The sequence below is a fragment of the Zonotrichia leucophrys genome, chromosome 7 (assembly GCF_028769735.1).
Source record: "Zonotrichia leucophrys gambelii isolate GWCS_2022_RI chromosome 7, RI_Zleu_2.0, whole genome shotgun sequence".
In the NCBI taxonomy this organism is placed as follows: Eukaryota; Metazoa; Chordata; class Aves; order Passeriformes; family Passerellidae; genus Zonotrichia; species Zonotrichia leucophrys.
The window spans coordinates 6,956,485-6,972,797 of NC_088177.1; the positions used below are offsets into that span (position 1 = coordinate 6,956,485).

At 37.4% G+C, this 16,313-nt stretch overlaps 1 protein-coding gene across 6 annotated transcripts in view; it reads right to left on the reverse strand.

Moving 5' to 3' along the window:
• Positions 1-16,313, reverse strand: part of MGAT5 (alpha-1,6-mannosylglycoprotein 6-beta-N-acetylglucosaminyltransferase) — a 111,719-nt gene that overhangs the window by 25,610 nt on the left and 69,796 nt on the right. For all 6 annotated transcript variants that reach the window (XM_064718191.1, XM_064718190.1, XM_064718187.1 and 3 more), the window contains 2 exons: positions 10,850-10,983; positions 6,849-6,982 (listed from right to left, as the gene is read on the reverse strand). In XM_064718191.1, coding sequence (XP_064574261.1) covers positions 6,849-6,982; positions 10,850-10,983 — 268 coding nt within the window. The remainder of the gene's footprint in view (positions 1-6,848; positions 6,983-10,849; positions 10,984-16,313) is intronic.

The following is a 16,313-nucleotide window of genomic DNA, read 5'->3' on the forward strand; positions in this document are numbered from 1 at the left end:
TAGAAGTGTCAAGTCAAAAGTGAGCCAAAATGCAGTGTACATGCAATGTATGACAATCAAGATTGTGACACAAACATAATCTCTGCTCAGGAACTGTCACCCTCTCAAAGACTTCTCAAGACATGCCTGAATAATGAAAATCCTGTCTACCAGGGAGCTAGAAGAGTGCACAAAGGCTGGGGAATATTAAGAGATTCAAATGCATACAGTGTTTTACAGTGGTAAATCACAAAGAGTAGATTAAGTCTCCTCACAGTCAAAGATGAAACTTTCAAATTTATAAATCTTGATTTGCCCCAAATTCATAAATGATGTGGAGAAGATTCAGTGATTCATGACTAGTAAGTATGAATTCTACACTGACCAAGTAATCTGAAATTTAAATAAAGAGTTAACTATGTAACCACACAAACCCCTCAAAATGACAATGACAATTCTTCCTGCCCAAGGAAATCCTCTCTCACCAAACTGGTCGCATTTTCTAAAGAAGCCAATCGGCTTGTAGGAATTTTTTGAAGTTCTTAAAGGAATTAAATCTCTTGGGGAGAGATTTGGAATCACTCTTATGAATGAACAGCCATCATGTGAAAGAGAACAGAGAAGTGACAAATGTACGCTGTAATTAATTCACACTAACAAAATTCAAACTAACTTCAAAATGTTGGATTAAAACATCACAAATATTGAAACCTGGGGTTTGAAAGCTTTTGAAAAAGGCCCCCTCAGTAGTCAAAGGGACAGAGAGACTAGAAAAGAGATCATCTGATAAATTCAACTGTCTCCAAAACTACTTTATTTGCAGCACTGGATGCATGAGGAGTTCTCCCAAAGCATGCATGCTCAATAACTTAAGAGACCAGGTTATATTCCTGAAATTAATGTATATTTATAACATTTTCTGAATACATTCACATGTGCTAATTATTGCCATGGACTTGTCTGGGTATGGTTCTGCTCTTTTGATGAATTTTTTCTCCTTGAGAGTATCTCAAATATGTCATCAAGTCATAATGTACTTCTCTTATCCTTCTTTTCTCAAACACACAATCCTTGTTCTCAAAATTAAGATATCAGCCAGTACATATTAATCACTAACACAAGTAAACAAGGAGGCATTAGCTGGCACAAGACTTATTAATCTCAGACACAGGGAGTAAACACAAGGCCACATTAATCTCTGGCATTTGTACTGAGCACTGTGTGGTACAAAACTAAGCATTAACTGTGAATATGGGGATCATACATTATGTGCTCAAGTTGAAAGTATTTTCCAACATGTTCCCCTACTGCTGCTTAGACTTCTCACAGAATTAAAACCTTTTTGGTAATTTAACTGAAGTGACAGAAATGTTGAAAACCAGTCCTCACTTCAAGTGTGGAAAAACATCCCTGAGCTAACCAGTGTCAAGAATGAAGACTTTGCATTTTACTAACACATTTTATAGCCCATGAAAAAATCAGTCCTTTGTTCAGTAGCAGTTAGTCCACTCACCAACCAAGTAAATGATAGGAATTTTTTTAGAAAGAAATTCAGAAAAAAAGAGAATATTATTGAACTATTCTCTCTCCCTCTTCACACACCAATGCATTTCTGGTCCATTCTCTCACTGGACAGTGTTCTGAGAGGGGTAAGAAGGATCCAAGACACAGGACAGTTTCCACTGCTACAACCTGAAATCTGCAAGAAATTCTTTAACAATTCTTCAGTTTGAAAAAGACAACTTGTCAGAATATGAGGGAGGTTTACAAACCCATAGCTGGCATAAAGAATGTGGATAGTGACTGACTATTCAAAATGTCCTATACAAAGAAATCCAAACAAAGCTCATAGGGGACAGGTTTAGAAAAATGCCCAAGTTAATTTCTCCTGCAACAGGTCAGAGATTTGAGGGAGTCCATGACAGAGAAAGCTGCAGAGGCAAAACAAAGTTTGTATAGGTTCCTGATCAAACAAACACTGAAATCACCTCTTACTGAGATCTCAACAATGTGTGAACAGACAGTTTATCAACAGAGAAACAGATTCAGGAAATACACTGAATTAGCAGAGCTGGAAAGAGAGAGAGAGAGAATTTGCAAGGGAAGTATTATATAACTTTGCCATGCTCTTGCTCTTCCTGAATGTCCATTTATAGCTTCTTTTTTAGGCACCATATATCTCTGAATAAAACACACATTAGCACATATATAAATTCTGCACAAAGAATGAATAAAACATCTCAGTGAAGGTTTAGGATTTCTGGCAGAGCTTGAAGAACCATATCCACTTCTCTATCCTCATCTTTTTCATCCATGAAAGTTTGGGGTTTTTTAAACACTGAGGTTTTCCCAAGATTTCACAATTTCATTGTCATGCAATGCACAGCAACATCTAAGCAGTGATTTCCTGTCCTTGGAATGGAAATTTCCAGAACCAACCAGACATCCTTGTTCACTGTAAGTGCTGAAGGAGAAAAGTGAAGGGGTACAGATGAAAATAGAAAGTGGGACCAGGGGAAGAAAAGGTTGTGTGGGTTTTGTGCTAACCAAACAACAGTAGGTGATTGTGTTAATCAGTACTGTAAGACCTCAGTAATTCACTTTGCAGCTGAAAAGTTCTGCAAAGTGAGAAGCTGATCACTGGCAGGTAAATATCCATGAAAAAAAGTTTTTTTTTCTTCATTCATAATAAACTCTAATTTTCATAATAAGTATTAAAGAATAAGCCTTTAAAGGTGCATGCTTATTTACTGCACTCATTTGTTTTGACTGACTTGTTTCTGATCCATCCAGCTTCCAGAAGGAAATGATGAATTTCAGAAATGCTGCTGAGCTAAAGTGTCTGGCTCATTCCAGTTTATAGATTTGTGGCACAAGGCAGGACAGTGCTGCTGGTGGCAGGCTCTGGGGTAAGTTTTCACCAATTGATAAGCCCCCAGTGCTGCTGCACATTTGGGGGAACACAACACAGAATGGCACAAGAAAGTCTGTAAGAAGGAATTTCTGTCCCTTCACTTATTTTTCTTTTCGCTTAAAAGTTGAAATAAAATATTTATTCAAAGTACAATGCTAAACATGAAGTACAAAAGCCAACCAGAAGGAAGGGACTTTCCTCCTGCTTCGTGCAAGAGGGCATATGATGGGGAAATTACATTTAATCACATGTTCCCTGGAGCTACAAATGAACATTAGTGTGAACAGCCTCAGTGATGTGCTTTCCCATTGAGAACAGGCTCAAGGTAGCCATTTCCAATGCAGCTCTTCTAAAGTTGCTATGCAGGCAGTATATATTTAAGGAGAATGCTTTTCAAGTAGCTTTAGTAAGAAACTCCTACATTATTTTGCCTCTAAATATACAAATATTTTCAATATTTGCTCCAACAGACAAAATACTAAAGCAGCCATCATATACTTATGTTATGCATTGATGCCAATTTTCTGGTAAATGCAACCTTCTGACTTTTCTCACAGCAACCCACAAAAAAAGAAGAAATAGCAAATACTGCAAAATGAATCTTGACTCTTTCTTTCCTCTAGGATAAAGGGTCAAATTAATGGAAGAGTATAACAGTAAGTTGCAGGAAGAAGAACAAAGCCTTAGAAACAAGAGCTAAGGCAACATGAAAGGCTTCAAACAATCTCTTTTAATTGAAAGGTTCTGTAATTAAAGTAAATTTTGATAATGGAGAGCATTATGGGTTTCACACACATTTTATAAATTCCTTTTTTCCCCCACTTTGGCATAGATAGAACTCTCTTTACGCCTTAGTAGTGTCAAAAACTCCAAACAAAATCCCAAACCTTTTATCCCAACAAACACTTTCCCAAACCTTGGCAAATGTTGCCTTTCATAGCTTACCACTAAAGATAACCTTTAGAAATGTGGCAAAAATATCTTTAGGGCCTGCTGTTTGTTATCCTCAACACACCTAGGATGGATTTAGTTATTAAGAGGGAAATACTTAGTTATTATAGACAGAAATAAAGCAGATTTATCTTACACCCTCTGCACCACACATCCTTCCTGACCTCCGGAGGTGCACCCAGACTTGGCCACTGTGGGATGGGATGGATGTCACTGGGCTCAGGCACAGAAAAACCCCATATCCATGGCTATGTAGAGCCATGGTGGTTTATACAGCCCCAGGGAGAAGAGGTCCTGTGCACACTTCAGTCCCACTTCAGCCTGCTTGGTTTAAAATTAAACAATTGATTTGTCACTGCTATTCCCCAAAAGCACCAAAGTCTGGGGACAGGAATGCTCTCCCCTCCCCACTGTGCTCCTCTAATGAGTGATCAGCCCCAGCAGTGCCACATGTACTCTGTGCAGATTACACTTCTCATTAATTGGCCATGTTGAGTAGAAAGCACAGGAGCAGGATAAATAGATTAGCCTGGTTCCATACAAGCCGTGGTGGCAGATGAAAAGAGCACTGAACAGGGAAAATGAAAGAAACGTGAAATAAGCAAATTACACAGACACAAGATTAGTTCAGGCTTTCTCTTGATCACAAGAATTGGATTTTATCACTCCAGATAAGAAATCCCACACTGCAACTGATTCAAAGTCTATCTGCAGTGATTTGCACTTTATATGTGAGTGCATATGGGCATGACTGCAGTTACAATGTGCAAGTTACAGTTTTAATCTGCTCGATGCTACCAGCACACATTTTAACATGGCCAGATACCAAATCAAACATCTTGCAAAAAACAAGATAGGAAATACTGATAAAATACAGCAGTGACTTGAAAAGCAGCACTTTGAAAAATGATACAAAGCTCTTGGCTGAGAGTTCCTAATGGTGAAAAGGGGACCTATCTAAAAATGAGACAGTATTTCCTTTTGGATTTGATGCTGGTATGGCCCATGTGCCCTTTGCAAACGTTCACTTTTCAAGAGGAATGTGAATAATCTTGAGAAGGGTCAGAGAAAACAGGCATGTGAAAACTCTTAAGGATTAGAAAGCACAAAGCTCTCAGGGGCTCAGCATATACAGGCTTTTCAGGAGATGTCTGTGGGTTACTCTGACCTCAGCCTATATTCCTACAGGGCAACAGAACAGAAGCATCATCAGGCCAGCTGAGGAAGTTTATAATTGCTACTAAGACTGGAAGGAACCATATGGAAATCTGTACCAGAAATAGTGCAAAATCTTAAGGGAGAAAGCAATTGTTGGAGGACTTCACCAGAGGAAACTGTGGCCTTTCCATTGTGTGCTATTTAAAAATCAAGACTGGATATTCTTTCCCAAAAAGCCATGTTTTTATCTTAATCAGTCCATGAATATCCTGTGTGTCATACAGAATCTGAGACTAATCACAAATCTCCCCTCTGGGCATATAAACTATCCATACATATTTCTGAATCCATACAAACTGAATAAACTGAGAAAGAAATATGTCAGTGAGAAACACCCTGGTGACTAAAGAGCTGTTTTCTTCCTTAAATCCAACTAGTATTCAACAGGTCCTCCTGCTGATGTGCACTGCAAATTAGGTCAGGTTTAGATGATTATTGTATGCTGCTGCTCTTAAGAGTCTGATAATGAGATCAGTCACAAATAAAAGTGTAAGCAGAGTCACATGTAAAAGGACAAGAGCCTAAGCTTGAAAAAACTTGAAGAAAGGATTCCAGCTCTGCTCCAGCACTCTGCAGAGAGGAGAGACTGCACACAAGGGCACACTAAGCCCTTCTATACCATCATCCAAACAGAATAAATAAATACTTTCATGTATTTACTAAATATTTTCTCAGCACAGTAGCCAAGAAGCATCCAGCTCTACCTGTTCTGCTACCACTGCAAACATTCCACTGTTTTTACAAAGTTTTGATTTTGTTTTGTGTCACAGATGGACCATTTACTTGCACCTATCATCTTTAGAGAATTTATTCTGTATAATCTGAGTCATCAGAATAAATGTTCCTTCTGTGGTTTGAAAAACTGTGCAAGCCCAACATTCTCACGCCAATAAAGAGAAAAGGAATGACAATGTGAGACCCAGGTGGTCTCCCCCTGTCACATTGTTTGCCCTATGTATGGCACTGATAAGTTCCTTTTTCAGTTGACAAGAGGCTTAAAAAGAGGTCTTTTTAGGCAGGAGGGAAGGCACATGGAGGATATGGGCATGCAGAGTATTTGGGCACACAGAGCTGGAGGTAACTTGGAAGAAATCCAGTTACTAGTAAGTAATCTCTTTGAAATCTGCATGGGACACACTCCCAGGTGTGTCAGCCTGCAAGAAGGAGCCCCAGAAAAGGATAATGGGTGAAAAAAAGATACCACTATCACTTAAAAACACAATATACTTTAATTTAGTGAAAACATCACCAAATCTTGGTGTTGTTCTGTTGCTCTCATCTGCAGATGAGAGAAAATACAATAATGGCAATATTAAAGAAACAAAACTGATATAATTACAGGGAGATAAACATAAGACTGCACAATTTTAGAGCCTTTCATAAAACAGGCATTCCATCTCAAAATGCAGCACATTTTTTGTTGAAGATATAAGAACAGAAGTAACTGAAAGACAGGTTTGCTTATGATTAATGAAAGTTCACACCTTAAATTTTCCACTATGTTTACCAGCCTTCTGCATTTTCTAAAATTATTGTGACATTAAGACTATATTTTTTGTTCTACCAGAAAGGTGTACAGAAATAGCAAAGGATCCACATCAATCTAGACAGAAGTTTCTCTAACAGAAAGACTTCAAAATGTTCAATTTAATTATTTAAATACATTTGTTTCCAGAAAAAGAACTTAATGTGTTTAGACAGATAGGACACTTTCAAATTTCAAATTATGCTTTATTTTATTGATAAACATAAATTTACTCAAGCATATGAGTATAAAAAAACTTACCTTCCAGAAATTATCTACTTTGCCATAAACGAGAGATTGATTCTGCCTTTTGATGTCATTAATGTGTTTAATGTCACTGGAATTCAGGTGCTGCTCTACCACAAATCCAAGGAAGCTGTTATCTGGAGTGTGAGCTGTAAGAAACAGAGCAGATTCAGCACCTTTGAAAATATTGGTTAATGCTACATTAGAGTGAATGCTGTCAGAAAAGAAGCTATAAGGAACATACTATGCAACTGATCACCTCCTTCTTATTAGTACTGAAAGACACATTTGCTTGCTTTATTATCCAAAATAGTTTTTATTAATTTTACATCCTGCTCCATATGCCTACTGGAGTAAGCAGCTATTTTCTGTCTTGTTTCTGATAATAAAACTCTGCAGCTGGACTGAGTCCAATGGTAATGATCTTTTTTGTCTGTGTGCTAAGCTTTATTTCATTATTAGAGATAAAAGAAACAGAGGAAATTCAGCTTGACAAATCTCAGAGATACAATACCAACAGTTTGAAAACCCCCTGGATTTATGCTTGTTAGCAAAGATGCAAGCAAAAATGGATGCTGCTCCAATGGCATAAATAAATTTTGGCCAATTTCTTGGGTTCACCTCCTACACTGGAATTACCAACACCAACCACCCAACTCTCTGTGTATTATGCACCCATGCTAATTACTGGCCTACCAAGTCACACTATGCAAATCAGAATACAAATTGCATTGCCTAATTCACCCAGATATAGTGACCATAAAATATTTAAATGTGGCAAGTGAAGTCAGCAATAATGCTTTCAATCCAATCCAGGCAAAAAAAAAAAAGACTGTGTGCAAAGGCTATGCAATTTATTCATAGTATTTAATATTATTTTTAGCCCTTTTCTTCCAGCAGTGTTGGTCACTGTTCCACCCTCTATAAAGACACAGATATTTAGGCTCACTAAAAGTAAGGAGTTTTGTTGTTTTGGATTGGTTTTTTCTGTAGACTGGGTGTTTAATTTCAGTGATGGACTCCAACACTCAATGCTTCAGGTGGAAATCCATCCCTACTATATAAAAACTATTCCAACACATGAGGTTTTTTTGCCTCTAAAAAGTGCCATAGCCTCACAAGTGCACATAGAAAAAGGCTGCAATAAACAGCAGGATCTCCTCTCTAGGCCTCCTGTTAAATTCTGGCACACAAGCTGACAATTAATCACATTTTGAAAAGCTTAAGAACCCAAAACAAGACAAAAAACTCCTAAATCCAAAGACAACACCCCAGGCATTTTTGATATGTGCAATGCTAAACCTCTACGAGAGTTATTAAAAAAAATTGTATTGCAATTATGAGGTTTTGCATTTTTGTTCCTGAAAATCAGCCAAGTGGATAATGCAGGAGAACAGAGAAACCATACACAGCATACACGTCCCTCTGCCATTACATTTAGTCTTTCAAATGACAATTACTCTTTTTCACAAAAAATGCCTCAGCAACAGCCAGGCACCCACTTAGACCCAAGGACTTTTTAGAATTTTACATAGCAAACAGCACATTTCAAATATGTCTGAAAAGGGGCATTTTTCCATCCTTTCATATTTTTGGATGAGAGACTGCATTCAAAGGAGAGGCAAGGCAGTATACACTCAAAAGAAAAATAAACCTTTGTTAAAGTTAGCACTTAGAACTGGTGGAATTTAGTGCCTCAAACATCATGGACAGGAAACAGCACTCAGATGGATTTTTAAGCAAGATCACGCACTTTTAGAAGTACCAAGGCTGTTATTTTGCATGAAGGTATTTGAATTAAAAACATGGCAAACATAAAAAGGGGGAAAAGCTCTCATGCTTCTGGGAAACTCAGAGAACAGTCAGGCACTTGGTAATATGCCACAGGTTTGAATATGGCTTGCTTGTTGCTCAGGATAATTTTCTGCCCTTATAATCAGAGTTCTCAAAACATAATAGAGTCTGGGGATCTTGGGAAGCTGTCCAGGGCTCCAATCTGCCATAAAATCCTTACTGATGCATAACATGCACTTTTAATCACAACCCCATAAAGATGGTGCTATCTCTGCAGCAGAGAACAAAACAACAAATATAAACTTTAAATATCACAAACCATATTGACTCTTCTGCACCTAGTAAAAAGAAAAAAAAAGAACCATAAGAAAAATAAATCCTAGAATAATCCACAGCACTGAAATCACTCATGCTTCAGAATTAGTTTGCCTGCAATCTATTTACCCCTTTTCCTGCAGAGGAAAACCTGCAGTCATTTCCAGCAGGAAAAATTGGAAATGGTTATTTATTAAAATTCCAATATAGCCATACTCTTTGGAAAATTCATTATGAAGCAATTTTCTTTGCACAAGAGACTGTACCAGTGGCAGTCTGTACTGCCACAACAGAGATCTCTAGAGAGAAGATTTACTTTCTTCTGCATTTCATGGAGAGGGACTGAGCAGTGCACACACAGCTGTACCACCAGTGCTCACTGAGTGCATCATCCCCCTTGGTGCTATCTTGAACACATCTGAATTTCCCAACAGCTGGACAACTTAAACAAAGCACAATTGAGTCCCTTTTCCATTCAGGACATAAACTGATAAATATTAGCAAATGTGGATACAAAACAAGCTCTGCTTACTAATACCCAGGCACAAACTCTGCAACCACTTTCAAGTCACATTTCACCACCACATGTTTTGTTACTTGCTTCCCAACAACTGTGAATGCAGCCTTTTATCTCTTGAACAACCTTCACTTATATTTCTCTGGAAAAACTTGCGCAGCAAATGTTGACAGACAAAATATGCCTCTCTCAAGAATTTCACAGGGCAACTGAAATCAAAAGCGTGTCAACCCGACAGCAGCATGTATAATTCTGCTGTGAAAAGCAGGAAAGTTTCAGAGATTGATGATGAAAGCTGATGAGAGAGAACAGAGCCCTGCCTGGTCTTAATGTCAGACAGGGAGCAGCACCAAACTCTGGGGGTGGGCTGGTCACCATGAAATGTTTCCTTACAGGTTTCCTTACATTTCACCATGAAATGTTTCCTTCCAGGTTTGGGCTGAGCAGCCCCTGCACACAACACAGCAGAGGGCTCTGCCCTGAGCCTCCCCTGCCCTGCGCCTTTCAGAGACAACACACCTGAATTACTGCTACATAAGAGACAGATCCCTTGATTCTGGAACCTACAGCTATAAAGCCAAAAATTAGGTATAGATCAGGTCACAAATAATTTAATCTGACCCAATTTATAGAGAATTTCCACCCTTTTTTGTGTCTGTTTTGTTTCTTTTTTAGGTTTGGCTGGGGTCACTTCAAAAGATATTTGTTGATGCTTCAAAATCTACAGCAGTGCTGAAATCTACTACTTATTTTACAATAGTTTAATATACTGCTGGCAAATAAATGTTAGTCAGTTTAGCTGAGGATAAATACTCCCAATATGAAAACAAGCTAGGTAAATTTTTTTACAAAGCCATAAAAAAGTAGTGACAAAAAAATTTTGCTGAGTGGTCATTTTAAAATTCTGAACACAAAGAAACAGTGAAGGGCTGGTGCTGCTGAGCTGTTGAAGAACAAAATCAGAAATACAGCACTGCAGCTAACATAGGTCCAAACTTCAGGTCAACATGATGAAATGCAGGAGTTTATAAAAATATAACCTAGCAAGTTCCTCAAAGATCTATTGCTTTATAGTAATATTAGAGAAAGCAGAAGTAACAAAAACAAACTCCATGATACTTGAGGGAAAAGCCAAACACCACTTTCCACAGGTACCAGGGTATAAAGATATCTACCTAAGTTTATATTAGCTTAATATTTTTGTTTTCTCATTGCTTTATGGAAGCACAACAGAGCTTTTGCATATCTACAGACACTGCCACAAATCTTTCCATTTAGCAGCTGCATTTTAGTAAACTGTGAATTTGTCTTTCATAAGGAAAAAAAATCTTCTCAATGACAGCACGCCTTTTTAAATCTCTAAACTATTCATAAGAACAGAGGTACTTACGGAACATTGTATAAAACTGCTGTGGATTGAGGTTCCACTTTCCCCATGGTGTCTTGTGGCCTTTAGACTGGGCATAATGGGCATGGTTAAACTCTGGCTCAGTCCCAAAGGAATCCAGAACTCTTAGCATACACCTGAAAAAGAAAAATAAATTACTGTAGGTACACCTACATATATATATATATATAAGAATGTGCATATATATGCATAGTTATGATAATTAAAATGTGTTTTGTCTTTGTTTGCAGCTGTGGAGAACATATAAACAGAAGGCACATTTTAATTTCAAAAAATTCTGTTCATATTACATTCACAAAGATGTTATGTACAGCAAACTCAAGGATATATCAGATATTCAAATAACAGCCCTGGAGCTTATTTTGTCCTTACAAAATGAAAGTATGCTTTAAAATCCAAGCAGAGCTTATGGGAATGCCACAGTGGCCACCTGCATTTCCTAGGGCTCTGGAGTAGAATTTAGGCAGAAGAAGAGAGGATTTTCCATGTGTTTTCTAAAGTTCTCAACCATTACCACAAACCAAATGCAGCAACCAGGGGCCACATGCCAAGAAGATCAGAGCAGCAGAGGACATTGTCTTTAGAGAATTGTATTTGGTCTCCAGGTTCTGACTTTTAGACCTATTGTAAAAGCACTGAAGATGGTTTAATATGCTAAGCTCTTGCAGACAGCTTATTTATTTGTTTATGAAATATTTTGTCACAGACTTTTGAAGAAACAGCATAAAAGTCAATTACCTGCATCAACCAACACACAAGAGAAAGAAATTCTGGCACTGGAATACAAAGAGCCTGGGATGAGAGAATCATGCTCACCCTCTAGTTAAAATTCAATTAATTTCTTGAAAAAGAAAGGGCCCATAGTGCATGACAGGCAGAAAAAGTGTCAGTATGAAGAAGGCAGTACATGTTATAGTATAGAGATTCTAGAAGTTATGTTTCCAAAATGCAGCCTGCCAAATCTTTGATATGACTTGGACATACTGACCACTGCCATTGAAGTGCACTACAGGGCTCCAGAGTCTACAATTCTTCAGCCCTCTACAAAAAAAATTGCAGAAAAAACTTATTCAGGAATTAAATATCATGTGCAATTGTGTTATAAACACAAACTCTGCACATTGTAGCACTGGACTCATATGTGCTAAGGAAGGGACACAACCTCATGAGCGGCAGAGAAGGGAGGTGGCTGCAAAATGAAAATTAAAAATGTTTACTTTTCACAATTCTCAACATTTCCCACACTCCAAGCCCATATGTACATTCTGTTCAGTAAAACACCTGATTTTGGCTTTCAAATGTGAAAGAATTTAGCCCTCAAAAGGTGAAAGAACTTATCTCCAACTATTTGTCAGCTTTAAGCCAAAATAGTTTAGTCTCCAAAATAAATTTACATGTTACCTATATGTTGCTCCTTTCTCTAAAAGCATTCAGTGGGAAGTAAAAAGAAAAAAAAAAACCCAGCAACTTTTAAACTCTTCTATGAAATGCTACCTGTGCGTTTCAAAATACAAATTGAGAAAAATGATGTGTTTTTTTAAACCTTCACAGAGATATTTCAAACAAAAAGAAAGTCAAAATATACAACATATTATGATTCACCAAACAACAAAGCTGACAGATCAGTTTCTGTGCAGTGTTTTCTGTCAACTGTTCTCAATGAAAATATTTTACAACAGTGGCAATTATCTCTGCATCACACAAAATACTCCAGCAGGACCAAAACAAGTTCTGCACTGATGAATCATTCAGTAATAAAAGCCCTCTCATTTCTTGGCAGGTCTTTAAACAAAATTCCTCTCCAACATACAGCTTTTGGCCAGGTACTTGAGTACAGGAGAATGAAAAATAGGAGAAAACTACAGAAAAACTGCAACATTAGTGGAGGTTGTCAAGAGATATATGGAAGGAGCATTACTCTGCTTTGTTGGCTCTCTTTTTCCTGAACTCAGATGTAAGATAAGAAGCACTAATGGCTCACAGGGATATGAGGAACCATGTCCAGTACATCCAGGGTTTCTGAATCAGGACAGGCAATGTGAAGCAACAGAAGTCCAAGCCAGAAAGCAGGAAAACAAAAAAAATATTTCTATGATTTGGTATAAACTAAGTCAGAAAAAAAGATGACAGAAAAAAGTGCAAGTCTTTGCAGGAATGGTATGAGAGATCAAAGCTTCAAGTGGTGAAACTAATCCCTGAAATGCAGCAGAAAAGAGCTGGTAAAGATTTAAAATTTAGAAATGAATGTAATTAATAGCAGTTATGCTGAACTGATATTTTAATATATGCAGGAATGCCTTGATTGTCTGCCCTACTACCATATTCTCCATTTGTTTCACCTAATAATTTAGATGCCTTTCATTTTTTTATTATTTTTGCATACAATGCATTAGCATTTCTAAAGTGAAATAATTCATTTTAAAAATGACAAAACAGTATTTTTTTTATAACTCAGGGATATATTTTAAATTAAAATGCTAATTTGGTATACCCTTAATTTCAGTTTTGCCACTCTTCCTTCCCAAAATGTCACCTAGCTTTAGCAATAAAACTGCAGAGAATTGCAGTGTGCCCTGAAATTGGTGTCAGAATAACTCTATTCTCTGCCTAATTAAAAAGAGGACTGGTAGGTAGTAAATTGCTTTAGAAACATCCATATTAGTCTTTCCTGTCTAGCACATTAGAAGTGACAATTTTAGGGCTTTAAAAAAAAAATCAGACAAAAGTAACCCAGGATTATTTAAAGGGAGCTTTTCTTTCCCCTTGAGTATTGGGCAGAAGCACAGTCTTAACAGAGCTGACCTGGTGGACATGTTTATACACATTTTTTTGGTATCCTTCTCCTACTTCATCAGGCCACTCCAGTATTAGCATTTAAAATCTTAGGAGAGAAAATAACCCTCCTAAAAAAGATGTGTTCTAGAGAACACGCAGAAAGCAGGACTGTTGCTCATTTCTCAGGATAGCTGTCACGTTAATTTATTTCAAGAAAAAAAAGCCAGCTGGATTGTTGGCATATGGGAATGAGTCATTGCTAGAGAGACTGTGGAAAAATGAAAAAATAGCAGATTTTTATGTGCTGCATGGAGGATGAGGGTGCTAAGAAAGACTGCACTTCTCAAACTATATTAAACTAATTATTTGAGTGTTGATTCACTGCACACAAACTGCATTCAAACATCCACACCTCAGAACTGAAAAATCCAGCAGGCATTGTTCTGCTTGGAAATAAGGTGCACTCTAAAATGAGATGTGTTCTGCTGTGTTCCTGCTATTTGCAGCACCAATTATCCCACAGATAAAGCACACACTACCAAAAGTCACTGGTGCTCTCAGCTGTGCAGAAGAGTCTTTCAGAAATACTCACTCCCAAAGCAGCAGGGTCATTCTCTCGAGCTTGCAGTTCCAGAAACCTGATTTGCAACTACCAAAAATTTCCTCAGGGCTCAAGTTCACCCAGAAAGATTACATAAAGCACTCTTACCAAGCAACTGTTCTGAAGGCAGAGGCTTATTCTGCCACTCTATTCTGATCTGCAGTGAATAAAAACATTTTAATTCATTTTTATCTGAGTCTGGTCTGTATAAACCACACTGAGCTGACCTGCACACATCCACTGAAAAGCACTTTCTTTTGAGACAAACAATTATTCCTACTGACATAAATACAACGGAGAAAAAAAAGCGGAGTTTATAAAGAGCAAGGGCTAAAAAGCAGCTTTATTTGTGATAATGTTTATTTTATTGCAATTAAATAGAAACGGATGCCTATGCTGTTATAAAGCACTTTGTGGTTTTAACTTCAAAATATTTTAATGACAAAATTTGTAAGATAACTCATGATACTGGGAGAAAAAACAATGACTGCAAGAGAATCCTGAAATAGGAGACAGCATGCATGCAGTAGCTACAAATTAATTCCTCTGCTTAAATCAATTCTGTAGTCTCTGCTAGACTCTGGATCCTCTTTGGTACACTGAACTTGAGAAAAAGCCTCATATAATTAGAGAGAGTCACAATAAATGTAACAAGTTTCAAGAAAGGTATACAAAAGATACACAAACCCCTAAATGTATGTACTTTAAAAAAGCAAATTGAAGGAAAAGCAGTAAAGAAGACATCCTAGGGGCTGGCAGAGAAGAGAAAGAAGCAATTTATTCTCCAGAACCCTATTAGAATAAGCAGTAATGGGCAGTTAGCAAAACACCAGGCCAAGAAAAACACATTAAAGAAAAGCTTAACTATATAAAGCAAGATGTTGGGGCATCTTGTTCAGTCTTCAGTAACAGATGAGGCAAAAATCTCTCATCAAAGACAAATGCATCCTTATCTATTTTTCAGTCAGGCTATGGACTGGATGAGACTCCCTTCCAGTCCATGAAAGGCAGTGCTGTAGAAGACATTAAGATACCTTTTTCTCCCCCCAAAGCCTCAAAAAATTCTACAGTACATAAGGAGTTGAGTGTAATTCTGCTCTCCTAAACAAGAAAACACCAGTCATTACCACAAAATAGTAATCAATATATAACAGATTGATAATTCAAGATGTAATTATTCTACGAGGAAAGAAAAATTGAATAGCTAATCTATAATCTCAATATATATTACCATAGCTTGGTTACAGGATATACCAGACAGGTAATTGCAAGCAGACAGGAAGAAACATTTAAAATTTATAGGAAGGGTTTCATATCCTGACCACAGCGCTGCATGTGATCTCCTAGTGACAATTACATCTGGCAGACAGACAAGTAACTGTTGCTGGGTGGAAAATGGGATTATCTTTATTAGCAGGCTCCTAAAAACTAGAATATCCATTTACTCCCCTGCTTCAAAAAAGAGATTAAGAGTAATCTAATCTGCAATGTTTATCACAGTACTCTGATTTACAATTACACTGGAAAGATCCAGTGCTCCAGAAATTCCTGAGGCTGAAAGAAAACAATTTCTCTGCCACGAACACCTTCCTCCAAGTAGGATATACTGGACTCTGAAGATCAAAAAAGACAGCTAATTCTAGCAGGTACAGAAAATTCAACATCATTAATTGAGGTTTGGGTTTCTTTCATGCTGATGTGTATTTGTACAATGCATGGGAGCCTTAATGATTTAAAGCCATTGACAAAAAGAAAAGAGTTTCTAAAACTGCACATGTGAAGAAAGATGCACAAAGTCATTTCTTGTGACCCTCATCTTCCATTTCAAATGGAAAGATGTTTATAGACCACAAAAGCAACAGTAACTGCAGTTTATTCTTCAGACCTGCCCCTGAACTCTCTGCCCAGTATCTTAAGGAATGGAACAGAAAATTGCACTGCAGTTGTTGGGCAATAAAATTAGAACAGATAAATCTCCACAATCATTGATCCAGTGTGGTTACAAACACTAGAAAGCAAAACATCCCTCTAGTATTCCAACTAAACACAAAATGCAGTAATCTCTCAGCT